The 19,816-nt window shown below is 33.4% G+C and overlaps 1 protein-coding gene across 2 annotated transcripts in view; it reads left to right on the forward strand.

The window, feature by feature from the left end:
- The window catches only part of ZDHHC17 (zinc finger DHHC-type palmitoyltransferase 17), a 97,460-nt gene that overhangs the window by 44,254 nt on the left and 33,390 nt on the right, over positions 1-19,816 (forward strand). For both annotated transcript variants that reach the window (XM_036866668.1, XM_036866669.1), the window contains exons 6-8: positions 5,037-5,101; positions 5,756-5,918; positions 13,357-13,482. In XM_036866668.1, the coding sequence (XP_036722563.1) occupies positions 5,037-5,101; positions 5,756-5,918; positions 13,357-13,482 (354 nt within the window). The remainder of the gene's footprint in view (positions 1-5,036; positions 5,102-5,755; positions 5,919-13,356; positions 13,483-19,816) is intronic.

Here is a 19,816-nt window from a genome sequence, read left to right on the forward strand (position 1 = left end):
TGGGGTAGATTTTAATGAGACATTCTTCATGGTTTAAATACCTAATATCATTGGTGTTAACAAGTATAACAGTCTAGTGATATTTAAATAGTACTTTCTGATGGATGAAGAGAATAAATAAATATATAATTAGTTTGATATTAAGCTGTTTAATGTAGTTAACATAAAAATATGAAAACCAGTTATGATCCAGATAATGATCCATTAAGTTGGGTTTTTTTAATTTCCAGTAGTGATAGAGATGAATTCCAGAAAGTAAGGGAGAAAATTTAAATATCTATTTTTTTCCCTCAATTACGTCTTTTGAATATATCATCTGAATTCATTTAAACTTTTTTGAACATATTACTGGTTATTTTCTGTATTAAGTCCCTCTCGATACATTCCTTAAGTCATTTTCTCTGTTTCTGCTATATAAAATACTGCTTCTTACATGTCAGAAAAATTCTCATGATTTAAGTGATTCTTCCTGATTTCTCCTGAATATGTAGTGACTATAATCATATTAAATATTATCAGTTTCTGTGTACCATGATTTTCATTTGTTTCAATAACAGATGTTTTTTGTTAAAAGTAATGTCACTCAGTTTTTCTTTCATGAGTTTTCTCTGGTTGTACTTAAACATTAGTTTTATAGCTAAGGATCTTATCATAAGAGAAAGACAAATGATTTTAATTCAGTGCTATTAACATGTATTTGTTATTTTAATTTAAAATATTAGATTTAGAATTTGAATAGTATTTATTTCATGAATCCTTTAAGGTATTTGCTGTTGGCAGTGCCGGTCAGTGACAGTTGTGTGTTGTACACTATTGCTAAGGAGAAGAGGCATAGACTGGTAAAATTAATTGCTGGAAGGAGGAGTTTATTATCCATTACTGTGTAAACAGACTACCCCCTAAATATAATGGCTTTAGAACACAACCAACCATTGTATTTCACAATTCTGTGGGTTGACTGGGCTTGGCTGGGTGGTTCCTCTTGTGATAACGGCAGGGGACTGCAGTCATCTGGGGGCTCAACTGGGCTGGAGGATGGCTCACTTGCATACCTTATATCTTGATAGGAATGGCTAAAAGGCTGGGCTCAGTTGACAGCTAGGCCTCTCTCTTTTTCTCCATGCAGTCTTAGAACTTCTCCTTCTCCACGATACCCCTCCATGTGATCTCTCTAGCAGGGAAGCCAGATTTCTTACATGGTGGCTCAGAGCGCCCAAAAGAGCAAGAGCAGAAGCTGTCTGACTTTTCTAAGGGTTTTGAACTGGCATAACAACATTTCTGCTCCATTCTGTCAGTTAAAGCAAGTAACAGTGCCAGCGCATGTTCATTGAGGGACCACAAGGGCGTGAATACTGGGAAGGGAGGTTTATTGGGGGCCATCTTTGGAGACCAGCTACCACAAGGGATTATCTTTGTTCTCCTACGGTTCCTTCTAGACTGGCAGTTGAAGCAGTAGATGGCGCTGTTGCATGTGACATTGTCTTCAGTGGCCTTCTGTATTACAGATATAAGTTTACAATACATGTTCACTTTTTTTCTTCCAGTTTTTAACTGGGTAGGAAAAGTGGTGTAAAGTTTTCACTATTTTTGTTAGCTCATTGATTTTGGAGTTTGGATGTTTCAGTAATCATTTTAAATTCTTCAAGGGCAGAGATTTTTGTCACAGTACCTTTTGTGCAGTAAATGCATGATAAGGTTAATAAATGTCTGACAAGTAATTAGTTTTCTTTTTCCTCAGTAAGAGTTTTCTTTTTTTTTTCTGCTTAGAAAAGTAACACATACTTATTGCAAAATATTCAAACATAATAGAAGAGTATGACTTAGAGAATGAAATCCCACCTCTCCTTTACCTCCTCTCCCCACTGAGATCGCTTCCTTTAACAGCTTAGTATATATTTTTCCAGACTTTTTTTCAATCTATATGCTAAAATATTGTAAAAGAAAACCACTCTAATGTGCATTACATTATACTTGAAATGGATACCAAAGTCCTTCTCTGGCCTATAGAACCATGTGTGGTCTAGCCCTGGATACCTCTGATTTCATCTTCTGTCATCTCCCCCTCACTACTGCTTTAACCACACCCGTCTTCTTGCTGCTGTTCGTTGAACAGCTCTGATAAGCTTTTGTCTTAGGGCCTTTGTGCTTGCTCTTTTCTTCTGCTTGGTAATTCTTTCCTCAGTCACACAGTTCTCTTTTTCTCTCTCACTTTAATCAGATGTTTGCTCAATTTTTATTAGTTCTGATTAGTTCCCAATTGTAAGCAGTAATAAAATTAGTGTATTTCTAATTTCTTTGTTCTCTTCCCTGTCTTACATTGACATTAGTCAATGATACTGTTTTTCTTAGTGTTAACTTGTTCTGATAAATTTCTATTACTTGATTTTTCAGCTTTAAATAATATCCTTTGACTCATAGCTATTACAGGTTAGGCACTCATTATACTTTCTTGTCAGCCTTTTTCCATTTCCCCCCCATTTTTGGTTAATTTTATCAAATTTACATTCTTAGGGCCTGTAACATTTCCATTCAGTTTGTCATTCTATTCTTCACAATTGTTTCATGTTAGTTATACTGTTAAATATATTCAGTGCTCACTACCAATTCTTTTGGATGGTTTTCAGGAAAAAAAGGGGAAAATACTAAGTAATGGAGCCCTGTTGATCATGGAATTCCCATAACCTTTTGATCTGGGCTTGTTAATTCTTCCTAATAGAGAATACTCATACGTCCAGGCTGAACTTGGAAAAGAAGTACCAAGTTTTAAATCCCGACCCAAAGAAAGAAAAGGTTGAATTTCATTTTTCTTTTAGTACTCTAGAGATGTGGTATAATCTTACATTTTTTATTTTACTTATTAATATTTTAAATACTGTCACTTTTTAAAAAGAATATGAAAAGGCAACTAAAAAGGAAGAAGAAACTTAAACATAAGAATTTACATGTTTGTTTTAATTGGACATCAAATTTAGTTGAGCTTTCTTCAAACTAGGGCAGTGAAGGAAGTAAAATAAGTGACAGAACTTAACTCTCACATAAGAAATAAGGAAGTATGTCATTTCTTCAGAGAAGATTTTTTTTTAAGATTTTTATTGGAAAAAAATCAACATGTATAATGTAAATATTGAGTGAGGTTACATGAGATGTTCCCAACAACACGTAAAATGAATTTAGAAATAGATTTGTAGTGATAAGGCATAACATTCGACTACAGTTTTTATGAAAGAGACTAAAACTAATGATGTCCAAGGATATGTGTTGTCACTTGTCAATGTGGTGGTTCTCAGCATTTTTTCTGCCTCAGTACATTTGGATATTTGAGACATACTCCCATCAGTAAGAGTGGCTTACAGAGAACTGCTACACAGAGTTATGAAGTGTTTTATAGTGTACTCACTATAACTCTGTCCTCTCTCCACTGACTGGTAAATTAGATAACATAACTTGGATAAGATCTGCTGGTTTAATGTAATCCAGGAATGGGAGATGGGGAAGGGAAGAAGAGGAAACTTAATATTTATTGAATGTCTGTTATGTTCCAGGCTATGGAATTAGTTTGCTTTACACATATTATTCCATTTAATCCTCACAGGGGTTTTATGAAGCCATTATTTGTATTCAAATTTGTAGGTGGGAAAGCTGAGGTTCAGAGAATTGAAGTATTTTTGCCAATTTTATAGTTATTAAGTGGTAGAGCTAGGAATTCAAAATCATGTCTGTCTTATTCTAAAGCCCATGCCTTTCCCAAGCCTAGAAGAGTAGATAGATAAACATGTCTTTTCATTTAACAAATGTTTTTTGATTATCTACTCTTCTGGGCACTGAGAATACAAAGATGAATTTAAAATAATTTCTATCTTCAGAGAAGTCCTGTTCTAGTTAATGAGACGGGTGCCTCAGGCAGATTGGAGTGGATCAGGAGAAGGAATTTTAGGAAAGTGAAACTGATAGAATCCCTGATACATCAGCATGTCTTGAAAGGAGATTTAGGTAACTTGAGAAGAGTTTTGGTTGAACAGGTAGTAGTTTTAATTCTGATTTGCTAAAAAGAAAGAAAAAGAAAACTAAGGAAAAGGGAGAAAAAACGCAGTACCAAGGAAGGCAAAAAAGTTGGGTAGGAGAGGAAAGTAATCATGGTTTACTACATACCTTGTTGGGAATAGTATTCATATATATTTATAATAATGTAAATATCAAATATTTGTAGAACTAGAATTACAATAGATCTTTTCAGAGGAAAGAGTAGGAAAGGTGCATATTTGTGATGGGACAGTGAGAAGAAAGAGAGAATTTGCCATTTTACATATTGAGGATATGTAAAATATGCATATTTAGGATAATGCCTAAAGCTGAAAAATCAAAAAGTAGCAATTCAGGTATCTTATTTTAAAGATGTGGAGGTAAAGACCAAAGTAATGAGCTAAAAAAAGTGAAAATGGTGGGGAGTAAGACTGAGGATTGCTTTATTACCTTGCTTTTTCACTGCAAACTTTGTAGAATTAGTTAATTCTAAAAATATTTATGTGTAGTGACATAGTGATAAAAAGCAAACAAACTTTTTTGAATCTGTTGAAGTTTATTGAATTTATTCTTTGTTTTACAATGCCTAGGAATAAACAGGGTATTATTATTCCCTCCTATCATGAATTAGTATAAATAAGTTTTTCAGAGACATAAGTCATTTATTTAATCGATCCTTTGAGGGTGAAAGATTAAGAGTATGTCAAGATCTTTAAATGAAAACATTGAAAGGCTGAGTGAAGCATCTTAAAAGGGAAAACGAGAAATAGAAGTTAATTAAATATTGAATATATACTTAATATATGTCAATTAGATACTTATATCCACATTAATTAAAATATTCAGTGATAATAGTTTTATTTTAAAGTTAAGAAAGAAAAAGTTTCATAAATCACCCTTGATTGAGTGCTGTTATTATGTTGGCTTCTCCTGTGATGTGTAAATTATATTTTTCTCAGTAAATTTGGTAAGAACTTAGAAGTTTTTACTGTCTGACTTTCTTTTTACTATATCAGGATGTAGATATGATGGATCAGAATGGGATGACGCCTTTAATGTGGGCAGCTTATAGAACACATAGGTATGTAACCATTTATAAAATACTTATTCAGATAATTTTCAGCATAATAAAATGTAAAATAAGTGATGAGAAAAAGCAATTAATGTTATACTTACTAATATTTAAAATTCTTATAATGAGTACATAGTATATAACATAAATTACCTTTTTGGATGTTTTGAGTTTCTGTGTTTACCTTTATGTTGGTAATTGTAGTATCCTTAAGGTATTCTTCTTTTAACAATTTCCAAGAATGGAAGATGTTACCTTCTTTTTAAAAAGTGACTCATTTTTATGTGATTTGCATATTGGCAAGTTTAACATACTAATTAGTAAGTTGCCTTAAATCATTTTTGGAACAATCTAGATTTAAATTTAAATTTTTAATTGTTTAATTATGTAGATATTAATGGCATTAATCCCTAGGTGAAAAATAATAAATGTCAGGACGAAGTGTGCTCTCTCTTCAGAGTAGTTTAGGTTATATGGTGTTGCATGTATTTAATACTTCATATTAAGAATGTTGTCTCATTACTCATTATAAAGTTGTTGAAAATAGGTTAGAATAGAAGTGTTCCAAGATGGAATGCAGCCACAATCAGTTTAGTATCTGTAATGATTTCTATAATTGAAATTAGGGTTGTTGTTGTTGTTGTGTTTTTTTTTCCTTTTCAGTGTGGATCCAACTAGATTGCTTTTAACATTCAATGTTTCAGTTAACCTTGGTGACAAGTATCACAAAAACACTGCTCTGCATTGGGCGGTACTAGCAGGGAATACCACAGTCATTAGTCTTCTTCTGGAAGCTGGAGCTAATGTCGATGCCCAGAATATCAAGGTAAAACTAGCCTGTATTGATTGTGCTTTGTGAAGTGTGGTCACCAAGATGGGAATTCCTTAGTAAAACATAGGTTTTTTGACAGACTTTCAGAGGTGGAAGAAACTTCTCATTTAAGCTCAACCCTTTGCTTCCATGCAAGAATTTGTTTTGAAAGACTGATTTATTTACTTTCGTCTTTTTAGTATTGGAGTAATTTTCAGATTTTGGTGGCCTTTTCATTAGTGAATTCTTACTGACTTCTGGAAATTAAATTACATAATCTGTTTTTATAGCTGAATAGAATAGTTTTCTGGTTTCTTTAAGAAGATCATTGCAGAGAAGCACAAGTTTATATCACAAGTATGCATAATAACTTTTAGTAATTTTTTGACTTGGTCATTGATTGTCTCATTTTTTTAAAGGTCAAGACCTTTAAATTTGATAATCACCTTCATGATGTTTATAGGAGAACTCCTCTCCCCTAAATGCTGGACTAATCCAGGAAAAGTATACCAAAAAAGTATACAAAATTGTCTAAGAGCAAAGCACAATTAACATTTACACTCTGAGCATTTAGAAATTTATAAACATTTTATGAATACCTGCAAGAAAATGCTATTGGTAGTCTTAAATTTTGGTTAACCATTCTCATTTTTAAAGCTTCAGGATCCACCATGTCTTCAGCAACAGACTCTTTCTGTGAAATGACTTAAAAGTTTTAAACATCATCTTTTAATAATGTGCATTCATAAATATCTTTGTGCCCGTTGACAAATTTTCTTTCATTTTGACTATAGACCGTAGTATTTTCTGAGTCATGCTTCTTAAATTTGTAAGGAATATGTGCTAATTAAATATGAAAGGAGTTCGAGTCATATAATAATCTAAAATGCCAATCAAAAAGTAGGTTATCTCCTGCTGGATCAGGGCATCTTTTTATGTTGCAATGAATAGTTCTTCCTCTATTTGATTACTCTAAGAAGAGAAGGTTAAACTACTAAAATAAAATAGTTTAAATTTATTTACGATTATAACCAATTTTTAGAAATGAGTCTAATTAGTTAAAAGTAAATATCAAATATCTTATTGGAAACTGTAAGAAATTGAGAAAACCATGTATTTTCTTTTTCTTTTTTTTAAATTTCAAGTCTTCGTGTCTTTACCCAAAGTGATCAGAATGGTCTAGTATCTGCTAGTAAATGTATGGAAAGAGGAAAGTCAACTTACCATAGTGCCTGACATGTGATGGGCGCTCTAAGTATTTGTTGACTGACTGAAGATTCGTGTAGTCTTGAGCTTTACCTCTAAGCTAGTTTTCATGACTATGCTAGCATACCTCTCTGCCACTTCTGAAATCGTAGAGAGAAATTTTTGCTTTTCCAAACATTTTTAAATAGGAAGTTCTGAAAAGTTCATAACACTGTGATTACTAAATTAGGCTGACCCCATGGCCTAAAGTATAAGAAAGGAGGAGTTTGACTAAACCTGACCAATATCCCCATGAGAAAAAATTAATGAGATGACCTTATGTTTTATTATCTGAATTGCTTTAGAGTGTTATTTTTTCATCTCTTAGCTACTAGATAGCCATTCCTAAAGTGAGTCATGCCCCAGGAATACATTTCCAGTATTTAGTGTTATATTTTTGAAAAAATAGAACCAATTTCACTACAGCAAATAGTGAGTCTCCATAGACTTTGCAAAAGTCATATAAATATATTGAAATTACATTTGTACCAAAGAATTATGACAAGATTACTGCACAGTTTTGGAATTTGAAACTAGTAGTGTATATTTTCAGAACATTTAAAAATATCTTTTCTTACCATATAAAATTTTAGATAACTTCTCTTCATTCATGAACTTTAAGTATTTGAGGTGTGGTTTGTAAGTTTAATGTCTTTTCAACTTGTACTCCACATTAACCATTGTATAAACTTTTGATTAGTCTTCGTAAAAGAAATAATCTATAATGAATTTCAACAGAAAGGTAATGGTAACAATGGAGATAGTTGAACTGATTTAAATGGTTCAAACCTTGTATTTTTTAATGTTTTATAGGCTCAGCACATGAATTATTTGGTACCAAGATGGGATAAACTGGAATGCAGCTTCCTTAACTAGTACAGTTCATGTGACTACGTTCCAGAGTCTATTGTGTCAAATAATTGAGCTACTTATTGTACCTGTAGAACTTTTACTGAAACACATCTATTTTTTTTTTGGTTACTTTCTTTTTATTAATGTTTTAATTTTATCTGACTGTATCATCAAGGTTGGCCATTGACAAAAAGAAGTTATTTTAAATATAATTCCTTGCTAGCTCTGGAGTAACATTTTTTTTTTAACTTTTTATGAGGTATAATTGGTATATAACATTATACAACTTTCAGGTGTACAACATAATGATTTGACATCTGTACACATTGCAAAATGACCAACAAGTCCAGTCAACATCCATCACCATACACAGTCACAAAATTTTCTTTTTTCTTGTGATGCAAACCCTCAAGCTTTGCTCTTAGCAACTTCTGAATATGCACTATAGTATTATTATTATTTTTTTTAATAATTTTTTTTTTTTTTGGCTGCACTGGGTCTTATTTATAGCGTGCGGGATCTTTGTTGCGGCACGCGGACTCTCTTAGTTGCGGCATGCGGACTCTCTTAGTTGCAGCATGCAGGCTTCTTAGTTGCGGTGTGTGGACTCTTAGTTGCGGTGTGCGGACTCTTAATTGTGGCATGCAAACTCCTAGTTACGGCATGCGTGCGGGATCTAGTTTCCCGACCAGGGGTCGAACCGGGGCCCCCTGCATTGGGAGCATGGAGTCTTACCCACTGGACCACCAAGGAAGTACCTGCACTATAGTATTATTAACTATAGTTGCCATTATGTACATTACATCCTCGTGACTTATTTCTTTTAGAACTGGAAGTTTGTACCTTTGACCCCCTTCACTAATCTTCCTCACCCCCCACAGTGCACTGCCTACCTCTGACAATCACCAATCTGTTCTCTGTATTTATGAGCTTGAGTTTTGTTGTTGTTGTTATTTGTTTATTTTTTTGTTTAGATTCCACATATAAGTGATATCATATGGTATTTGTTTTTCTCTGTTTGACTTATTTGGAGTGACATTGTTTTTAAAGGAAATAAAGTCTAAGGAGTTGCTTCAGTTGCTCAGGGAACATTTATACTTTCAGAGTAAAAATAATCTTTTTTAACCACACTGGTGAAAAAGTAGATTTTTGTTTAAAAATGTACTTTTAATGTAATTAAAAGGATGAAATAAGTATCAAATACCTTTTCTACTGGAATCTGGCTGATTCCTAATATTACTGAAGTCTAGTTATCACCTTCTAGTGGAAACCATTCATTCTTTCAACAGATATTTGTTTAATGCTGGGGAGTCAGTGTTTAAGATAGATGAAGTCCCTATTCTGTCAGAACTTATACTGTATTGAGGAAATGGACAATAAGTAAATTAAAAACACATACACATAGGCAAATGTGGTCATGACGAGGGCTAAGGGGGTCACATCAGATGATAGTGATTTGTGAATGCCTCTGAGATGACATTTGCTTTGAGACTTGTCTGATGAGGGATCAGTTATGCAAAGATACATGGGAAAAACCTTTCCATGTAGAACAGCGGTCCCCAACCTTTTTGGCACCAGGGAACAGTTTTGTGGAAGACAGTTTTTCCACGGACTGGGGTGGGGGGCAATAAATGTAATTCAAGTGCATTACGTTTATTGTGCACTTTATTTTTATTATTATTACATTGTAATATATGATGAAATAATTTTACAACTCACCATAATGCCGACAGGAGGCAGAGCTCAGGCGGTAATGCAAGCGATGGAGAGCGGCTGTAAATACAGATGAAACTTCACTTGCTTGCCTGCCGCTCACTACCTGCTGTGCGGCCCGGTTCCTAACAGGCCACAGACCAGTACTGGCCCGGGAGTTGGGGACCCCTGATGTAGAGGAACCTACAAATGCAAGTCCCAAGGCCAGGAATAAGCTTGCCATGTTAGAGGTGTAGAAATGACAGCTTTGACCAAGCAGTGAGACACTGAGAGAGAGAGACAGGTACAAGGCCATGATAAGGAACTTTAATTGTATTCTCAGTCATGAGAAATAGTTGGAAGGATTTATGTAGAATGGTTATATAATCTTTGTGTTTTTAATATTTTTTTAAAAATTACTTTGGTATTTGGAGAATGTATTGAAGAATTAAGAAAATGGAAGGGATAGATGCAGACCAGTTAGGCTTTCATAATAAATCAGGCAAGTGATGATGTTAGTTTAGCCTATGATTGTAGAAGTAGTGATGGAGTGAAATGAATGGATTTGGAAATGATAGTTTAGAGTAGAAAAGAAAAGGTAGATTAGAAATGAAGGTGAAAGAAAAAAACATCGATGACTTAGGTTTTGGTTTGAATAACTGAGTGTCTTGTGATATGTATTGAAGTTGTGAAGATAGAAGGAAACAGACTTTTTTGGGAATGAAGGCAATAGAAATTGGTTCTGTTTTAGTCATATATAATTTGAGGTGGTGCGTTTTAGCTATGTGAAATGTCAAGCTAATTAAGTAAACTTAATTTTGAAAGTGAAAAATTCATTAATAAAAAAAAAAAACCAACCTAGATTGTTTGTCCTAGAATTTGACAAAGTCGATTCATAGCTGTGTATTTTTCCATTTTTCATTTTAAGTCTTGAGAAAGAAAGTCTGGTTGATAATCATAAATTGTACCAAGGTGGAACCTATAAATCTGGATATGGCTTTAATAGCTAGTAAAAGTTACATTCTTCAAAGAATATGAAAATTTATACTTAGTTATAATATTTATTGATTGGCCATATTTCTTCTAAAATAGCTATTTCCTAAATAAAATTAAGCTTAAGTTTCTTAGAAATCTGTCTTTATATTAACTAGATATCCTTGTAAATTAGCTATTTGAGTAAGGGATTCAATTCTTTTAATATACAAATTATTCTTTTATCAAAATAAGAACTTATTTTGCAGACAATAAATATTAAATGATAGGTGACTTTAAAATGACTACTTTGATCCTTAGAAGGATTAGGAATGGCCATAAGCCCTTGATTAGAGGTTCTCAATCTGGGACCCAGCAGTGGATTTTGGTTAAGGGGTGGGTCCATGGACTTCTGAAATTGTTATAAATAAAGTATCAGCACTTTTCTGGGGAGAGAGTCAATGTCTTTTCATCAGACATGACTTAAATGAGTTCAAAAACCATGGCCCCAGATACTGGTTACATAGAATAAATTCAAATCTTCTGAAGTAATAACAGTGAGGAGGGGGAGTGATTTGGGACACTAAGACTTTAAGAAAAATGACCTATGCAGTAATCCCTTTTCATGGTAGCATCTCATTTGTGAATTTAAAGAATATTTCACCCCCTTTCACATGTTTTTGGTTGATAAATTTAGATGAATTGAGTTTGGGGAGGGCAGTTAATCTGAGTGCTGCCTACACATTTATGATTTTTCTTTCTAAAGTTATCAAAGGACATAATTTTTAGCTTGTGCAAAATATAAAATTACTGAGCTTTGTTAATTAATATATTGAAAAACGCTTACATGGTTTCTTGAAAAGAGGTAAGAAACTATTTTCAGAAAATACCTCTTAAGTACCCCACCTAGATGGTCTCCAAGGAAGAATTTTCCTTAGTTTTAATAATGAAGTTCCACCTCACTTAGGCAAAAAGTGATCTTCCACCTGCCACCTTCCATAATGTGTATCACACCAAAACCCCTGAAGAATTTCTTTTATTACCAGTTAGTTACATAGTCTATAAATACTCCATGATTCTTGTTATTACTGCTGTTGTTATTATCATTTACTATTTTGGCCGACACATGGAGTGTTCAAATATAGACTTGACTTGGAACCCTGGTTTTAGTATAATTCTTTAAATTAATTGCTTGTTTATTTTACCAGCTGAATAAAAGAACTGTATAAAAGTAGTCAGATGACTAGAGGAGTAGTTGAAAGATTGCTTAAAGCTCCCTCCATCTTTTTATCTAGGCAATCCTTAGGTGTCACATGGCCCTCTAGTGGAAGGGATGCTCAGCTGGACCGAGGCAACTGCAGGATATTCTCTGGGAGTTGTTACCCAAGGGATTGCTTTTATTCAGGTAATCTTTTAGTTTGGATTAATTAGCTGGTTCTGACAACCTAGGTGACACAGAATTTTGGAATAGGTAAGGAGATATTTTAAAACAAATATCCCTATTTGTGGAAGACTCACCTAGATTAGCCCATTTCTTATTAAATACTATTGATCTTTTTATTAAAGAATTGGTTAGGCTTTTTGTTTTTATTGTTGTGTTGTTATTGTTGTTGCTCTTGGTGGTAGTGGTGTGTTTATTTTGTTGTTTGGTTCTTATTATTTTTCAGTGTTTTTTTTTTTAAATTAAATAAACTGTACTCCATACTTGATTAATAATTATCTCTCATAAGTAAGGAACCCAAGGCTCCTTATTTCTTTATTTTCATCCAGTTTTTTAAAATAAAATTTTAACATGTTTTTTCTTTTTTTAAAGTAATTTTCAATATTCATCCAGAATTCTTGAAATGTTGGTGAACAAAATTATTAATTTTACTTTTCTGTTTAAGGAAGGAGATAAAGAGTGGAGAATATTAAATAGAATAAAAATGTGGGTATCTAACTTGCAAAAGGAGAAATAAGATTTTAAATTAATAAAGGCAAAAAGAAGCATAGATCTAGAGTTGGAGACACTCATTTCTTGTTTCTTACTGCCTTTAAAACATTTTAGTTCTGTTATACTCTTTGGAATTCTTTTTCTTGCAGTTAAAGGGAGCTACAAGTCTATAATGTAAGTTTAACCATTTTTTGTTACTACCCGTGTTCTCTTTGGAAATTCCTGGATGGGTGAATGAATTTAACATGATCAAGAATACCAATATAACAGTAGAAGTGGAAGTTGACTTTTCTCTTTCTTCCCTGTTCTTTTCTTCAGACTTTGTTCATCACTGAAATTAAACTGAGAGGTTTCTGGCAGTTTGGTATTACAGCAGGATGGTTTGTAGCAATAACTATTACTAATGAAACCCTTAAAGAATATGAAATAACTGGATAAACTTAATGGTAGCTTCTGATCCAGCAGGTGCTAAAATACCTACTTTTTGATTACTCTCTAAGTTAAAATGCAAGCAAATATAGAATCTATAGAATAAGAGGTGTAAATACATTTTCTGATTGAACCTTGAATGGGAACGTATAAGTAATATATGATTTAGAGTCTTTTAGTAATTGACTTTGCCAAATGTAAAAACAATGTTAATGAACTAATACTGCAGTCAATTTATTTTTGTGGAAGTGCTTTATAAGTTAGTAAACAAAATATTCTGCTTTTCCTTTCATTTTTTTTAACGTGAATTTCTTCTGCTTATATTATCAGGGTGAATCAGCACTTGATTTGGCAAAGCAGAGAAAAAATGTGTGGATGATCAACCATTTGCAAGAGGCAAGGCAAGCAAAGGGATATGACAATCCATCTTTCCTTAGAAAGTTGAAAGCTGATAAGGTAAATTCATGACTGAAGATTTTCAATACATAGTCTTTTTAAGTACGATTCATAAGCATATTTTCTTAGCATGAATATTTACATTTACAGCCTTTAATCTTGGCATTGGCCAGTGTAATTTTTAAAACTTTATTTCACCCAAGTAAATAAAGGTAGATACCAAAGTTTAAGAAAGATGGTATATGTGAAATTGTTTAAATTTCCGTAGGCTACTAACATAAGCTTTAATGCATTAATTCAGCTGGCCTTTGTTAAGTAATAGAGAGATAATAAAAGTTTTTCCTGTTTAAGTGTATTTGTTAGTGTAGTAATCAATTGGGAAAAATCTTAGTCATATATATATATCTTTTTAAAAACTACTCACAACTCTAGCTATAGTTAATTTAAGCTTTTCGTTCTTTTATAATATGTCATAACTTTTATTAGAGAGGGAGAAACTTATTATTCACTTCTCTTTAGAAAGTTCATTTTAGATCTTCCGTAAAACCTTCAATTTTTAACTGTATGACTATTGGCTCAGTTGCCTAATTGTATGATTTCAAAACTAAGAACATTTTCCCGAAAGACAGGTCTGTATTTCTTAAAAATTTATTTCCGTAAAAGGAAAAATTAGCTGACAGTTTTTTTGTATACCAAAATAATTGACAAGGTATTTGCTAACTTGTCAGTAATCACAACTTGAATGGCATTAAGCCTTGGATATCATATATGTCCTATTTAGGCTGCTCTAGTGGTAATACTGTTTGTATAAAGTTAACATTGATCTATCTGTTACTAGAACAAAATAAGTTTTGGGTAAAGGGAAATAAACTTGAGAGCATGCCTCATTTATTTGTAGGAGTTCAGACTTCCTTAATGAGCTGAAAAGTTCACTGGTCCATTACTTAGACTTCAGAAGAATTAGATTTATAGTTTATAAACTTGCCTATTATCAGTCCCATATTTGAGACTAAGGAGCAGTTTCTGCATGTCATGTCAACTTTTCATTTCACTATTAGATATGATATTAAAAATAGTTAATTATTTATTTACTTTGATGTTGCTCTGTCCTCTAGAATTCAGAGCAGTTTTGCTCAACACAGTAAAAAATGGCTAATTTCTCATAATAACTAGGCTACTAGTAAAAATGTCTTTTATTACTCTGGAAAACCCCATTGTCTTTATATGTTCATTTTGCTTAGTGTAAATATGCTAAAGGGTATTTTTTTAATGTATTGTCAGATGAAAATGACTTTGTAAATTCTAGATGTTTATTAATATATAAAGTTATTTATTATAGCAGTAATGAACTCTATATCAGGGTTATGTGTTCGGATATGGTTTCTTTTTAAAAGGTTGCCTCATTAAAAGTTTAGCACAATTTTATTAACATTTGTGTATATTATTGTGATCAGTTCAGAAATTGCGTATTCCTGATTTTTTGGGTTTTGTTTTTTTGCATTAGTAGCTTTAAATATATTATGCATTCTAAAAAGGTCACTAGATAAAAATATATGATGGATTGGGGCTTTGTGTAATTAAGTATTTGTGTAGACTGTTCTCTTTCCATCTCACATTAGAAAAATTTAAATTATGAACATGACTTGGTTTGCTAGTCTGTGAAGTATGTTCTGTATTTAAAACTAAACAAGAAAACACCCAGGACTCAATAGCTTTTTACTAAAAATAAGTCATCCCAAAAGGGAAAAAAAGATATTTTTGGACAGTGATAGTAGACAGATATGAAAGGAGTCTTGATTTTAGAAAACTATTTTAAAAGCTGTTTGATTTTTAAGATTAGAAGATTTTAGGCAGATTTATGGTTAAATAAGTGTTACTTGCTTATTAATGAGTTAGAAAGAAATCTCTAAATCAGTGTTTCTCAGAATTTAAAAACCCACGATCCCTTTTGTTAACAGTGGAAATCTCACAGGTATTACTTTTTAATGTTGTTTATTGATTATGTGAGAATAAATGTGGGAAGATGGAGTAGATGTATTTTTTTCCCTATTCCTTCCTGCCAAGTACAACTAAAAAACCTGGACATTATGTACAAAACAAATATAGGAAGACTGAAGATGGAGAGAAGGTGGCAGAGCAGGTAGGGAGCTAAGGATCCAAAGAATGACATGGTGGTGAGTTCCCTGCATTTTCTTTTTTTGCCTCATATTTCCCAGAAGAGGAACCGACAAAGCCAACAACCCAGAATCATGAATGGTACAGACAAAAAACGCTCCCCAAAAACCTGCTTTTTAGCCAAAGGACCACAAAAGAGGCAGCTTATTTAGCAAAGTAGAAACTTTTAGAAAATAACTTTCTACTACAGCCAAACACAACAGAAAAAAACATGGCTCCACCCTGACTCACAACAGCAAAGGCCTAGACTTCCGCCCTTACCAGGCTATAATGATGTGCCCCAACTTCTCTCCTGGGGTGGTGTCAGGGAAGGTGGAGTGGAGAGTTGGGACTTTCATCCCCACTGGCTGTTAATGAGGTCCCATCCCCTGCTGTTATCAGTGGAGACCACATAGAAAACAGTAATGAGGCACTTGTAACCCTCCCAGTCAAGGAGATACCAGTAGCGGTATAGTGGAAAGCTGAAAGTCCTACCTTTGCCTGTCCGTAATGAGGAAACCCCTCCTCAGGTGTCAGTGAAGGCCCCCTTGGGATCCTGGACTTTCACCTCACCTGCCAGTAATGAGAAGGTGTCTCACTTCCCTCCCCCTGCCTACATCAGAGGAATCCACATAAAAGAAAAGGTTTAAATAAGATCCAGTGTCTCATAATACCCAAAATGTCTAGGTTTCAAACAAAAACCACATATCAAACCAAGAATCGAGAAGATCTAACTGAATGAAAAGACGATCAGTAGATGCCAGTGTGATGACAGAGATGTTGGAATTATCTGACAGAAGAATTTAACAATCATCATAAAAAGCCTTTAGTGAATACTTACGAACATGCTTGAAACAACTGAAAAATAGAGTCTCAGCGAAGAAATAGAACTATAGAAATAGAATATAAAGAAGAACCAAATGGAAATTTTAAAACGGAAAATTATAATAGCCAAAATAAAAAAGAGTCAGTGGATGAGCTCAACAGCAGAAGAGAGGAGACAGAGGAAAGAATCAATGACCTTGAAGATAGACAATAAAAATTACCTGTTTTCAACAACAAAAGGAAATAAACTGAGAAAAACAAGCAAAACAGAACAGAACTTGAGGGACCTGTGGTTATACCAGAATATCTAACACTGATATGATTGGAGTACCAGAAGAAGAAAAGCGGGTGGAGCTGAAAAAGTACTCAAACATAGAATGGCAAAAAAACCCCCAAATTTGGCAAAAGACAGACCTGCAGATTAAAAGTGGAGCAAACCCTAAACAGAATAAACTCAAATCCAAACCAAACACATCATAGTCAAACTTCTGGAAACTAAAGACTAAGAAATAAAAATCTTGAAGTCCCCTTACCAGTAGGGGTAACATTATTCAAGAACACTGGATTTCTCATCAGAAACAGTAGAGGCAAAAGGAGTTGCCACATTTTCCAAGTGCTGGATGGAAAGAACTTTCAATCCAGAATCCTTTATCCAGTGAAAATATCTTTCAGGAATGAAGGAGAAGTCAACACATTTTCAGATAAAGGAAAAGTTAAGAGAATTTGTGGCCAGCAGACCTGCCCTAAAAAAATGGCTAAGAGAAGTTCTTTAGACAGGAGGAAAATGATAAAAGAAAGAATCTTGGAACATAAGATCATGGTAAGCAAAATTATGGGTAAATACAGTAGACTTTCCTTCTTATCCTATGTCTTCCAAATTATGTTTGACAGTTGAAGCAAAATTATAATACTGTTTGATGTGGATCTAAATGTATGTAGAAAACATATTTGAGACTATTTATAATGTAAACAGGGGAGGGTAGAGGGACATTAATGGAGGTAAGGGTTCCACAGCTCACTTGAATTGGTAAAATGATGACACCAGTATACTGTGATGTTATATTTATATAATACTTAGAGTACCCACTAAAAAAGCTATTCAGAGACATATACTCAAAAACACCATAGATAAAATAAAATTCTAAAAAGCTTTTCAGTAACCCACAAGAAGTTAGGAAAAAGAAACCAGAAACAAAGACACAGAACAAACAAAAAAACAAAAAATAAAATTATAGATTTAAACCCTAACATATCAATAATTAGAGTAACTGTAAATGGTCTAAATATACCAATTAAAAGACAGATATTGGCAGTGTGGATTACAAAGTGTGACTCAACTATATGCTGTCTGTAAGAAACTCACTTCACATACAAGAATATTGGCAAGTTACTTATATGGGCAAGTAGCAGAATGGAAATGACATATGATACCAAAAGCAGGCGAAGACAGTACAGAAAGGAAAACTATAGGCGTACCTCATTTTATTGCATTTCACAGATATTTCGTTTTTGTTTGTTTTTGCAAAGTGAAGGTTTGTGGCAATCTGCATCTAGTAAGTCTTGTTGGTGCCATCTTTCCAACAGCATTTGCTTACTTTGTGTCTCCATGTCACATTTTGGTAATTCTCCCAATATTTCAAACCCTCCACTAGCAAAAAGATTATGACTTGATGAAGGCTCAGATGATGGTTAGCATTTTTTAGCAATAAAGTATTTTTTACTTAAAGTGTGTACAGCGTTTTTTTAGACATAATGCTATTGCATGCTTAATAGACTGCAGTATATTGTAAACATAACTTTTTAAAATTGAAATGTAGTTGATGTCCAATATTATGTCAGTTTCAGATGTACTACATAGTGATTTCACATTTGTATACGTTATGAAATGATCACCACATTAAGTCTAGTAACCATTTGTCCCTATGCAAATTTATTACAATATTATTGACCATATTCCTTATGCTATATATTACATCCCATGGCTTATTTATTTTATAACTGGAGGTTTGTACCTCTTAATCCCCTTCATCTCTTTCACCCCCAACCCCCTCCCCTCTGGCAACCACCTGTTCTTTGTATCTCTGAGTCTGTTTTTGGTTTGTTTGTTTTTTTTATTCCCCATATAAGTGAGACCACATGGTATTTGTCTTTCTCTGACTTATTTCACCTAGCATAATACCTCTCGATCCATTCATGTCACAAATGGCAAGATTTCATTCTTTTTTATGGCTGAGTAATATCCCATTGTATGTATAGAATCACATTTTCTGTATCTATTCATCTCTATCAATGGGCATTTAAGTTGCTACCATATCATGGTTATTATAAATGATACTGCAGTGAACATTGAGGTGTATATATATTTTCTAATTAGTCTTTTTGTTTCTTTGGGTAAATACCCAGAAGTGAAATTGCTGGGTCATGTGTCAGTTCTATTTTTAATTTTTTGAGGACCCTCCATACTGTTTTCCAGAGTGCCTGTACCAATTTACAATTCTACCAATAGTGCACAAGGATTCCCTTTTCTCCACATCCTTGCCAACATTTGTTATTTCTTGTCTTTTTTGATGATAGCCATTCCCACAGGTCTGAGGCGGTATCCTGTTTTGGTTTTGATTTGCATTTCCCTGATCAGTGATGTTGAGCATCTTTTCATATGTCTGTTGGCCATTTCTATATCTTCTTTGAAAAAATGTCTATTCCAGGTCCTCTGCCTACTTTATAATTGAGTTGTTTGTTTTTTTGATGTTGAGTTATATGAGTTCTTTGTATATTTTGGATATTAACCCCTTATCAGGTGTATCATATGCAGCTATCTTCTCCCATTCAGTGAGCTGCCCTTTTGGTTGTTGTTGTTGTCAGTTTCCTTTACTGTGGAAAACTTTTTTAGTTTCATGCCATCCCATTTGTTTACTTTTGGTTTTGTTTCCCTTGCTTGAAGAGACAGAGCCAAAAAAATATTGCTAAGACTGATGTCAAAGAGCATGTTGCCTGTTTTCTTCTAGGAGTTTTATGTTTCAGGTTTTACGTTCAAGTCTTTAATCCATTTTGAGTTTATTTTTGTGTGTGATGTGAGAAACTAGTCCAGTGTGGTTCTTTTACATGTAGCTGTCCAGTTTTCCCAACACCATTTAATGAAAAGGTTTTTTTCCCCTCATTTTATATTCTTGCTTCCTTTGTTGTAGATTAATTGATCATATAAGCATGGGTTTATTTTGGGGCTCTCCATTCTGTTCCATTGATCTGTGTGTCTGTTTTTCTGCCAGTGCCATACTGTTTTGATTACTGTTAACTTTGCAGTATAGTTTGAAATCAGAGTGTGATACTTCAGGTTTGTTCTTTCTCAAGATTGCTTTGGCTATTCAGGGTCTTTCGTGTTTCCATACAAATTGTAGAATTACTTGTTTTAGTTCTG

This window comes from Balaenoptera musculus, chromosome 10 (genome assembly GCF_009873245.2).
Source record: "Balaenoptera musculus isolate JJ_BM4_2016_0621 chromosome 10, mBalMus1.pri.v3, whole genome shotgun sequence".
NCBI classification, from domain to species: domain Eukaryota; kingdom Metazoa; phylum Chordata; class Mammalia; order Artiodactyla; family Balaenopteridae; genus Balaenoptera; species Balaenoptera musculus.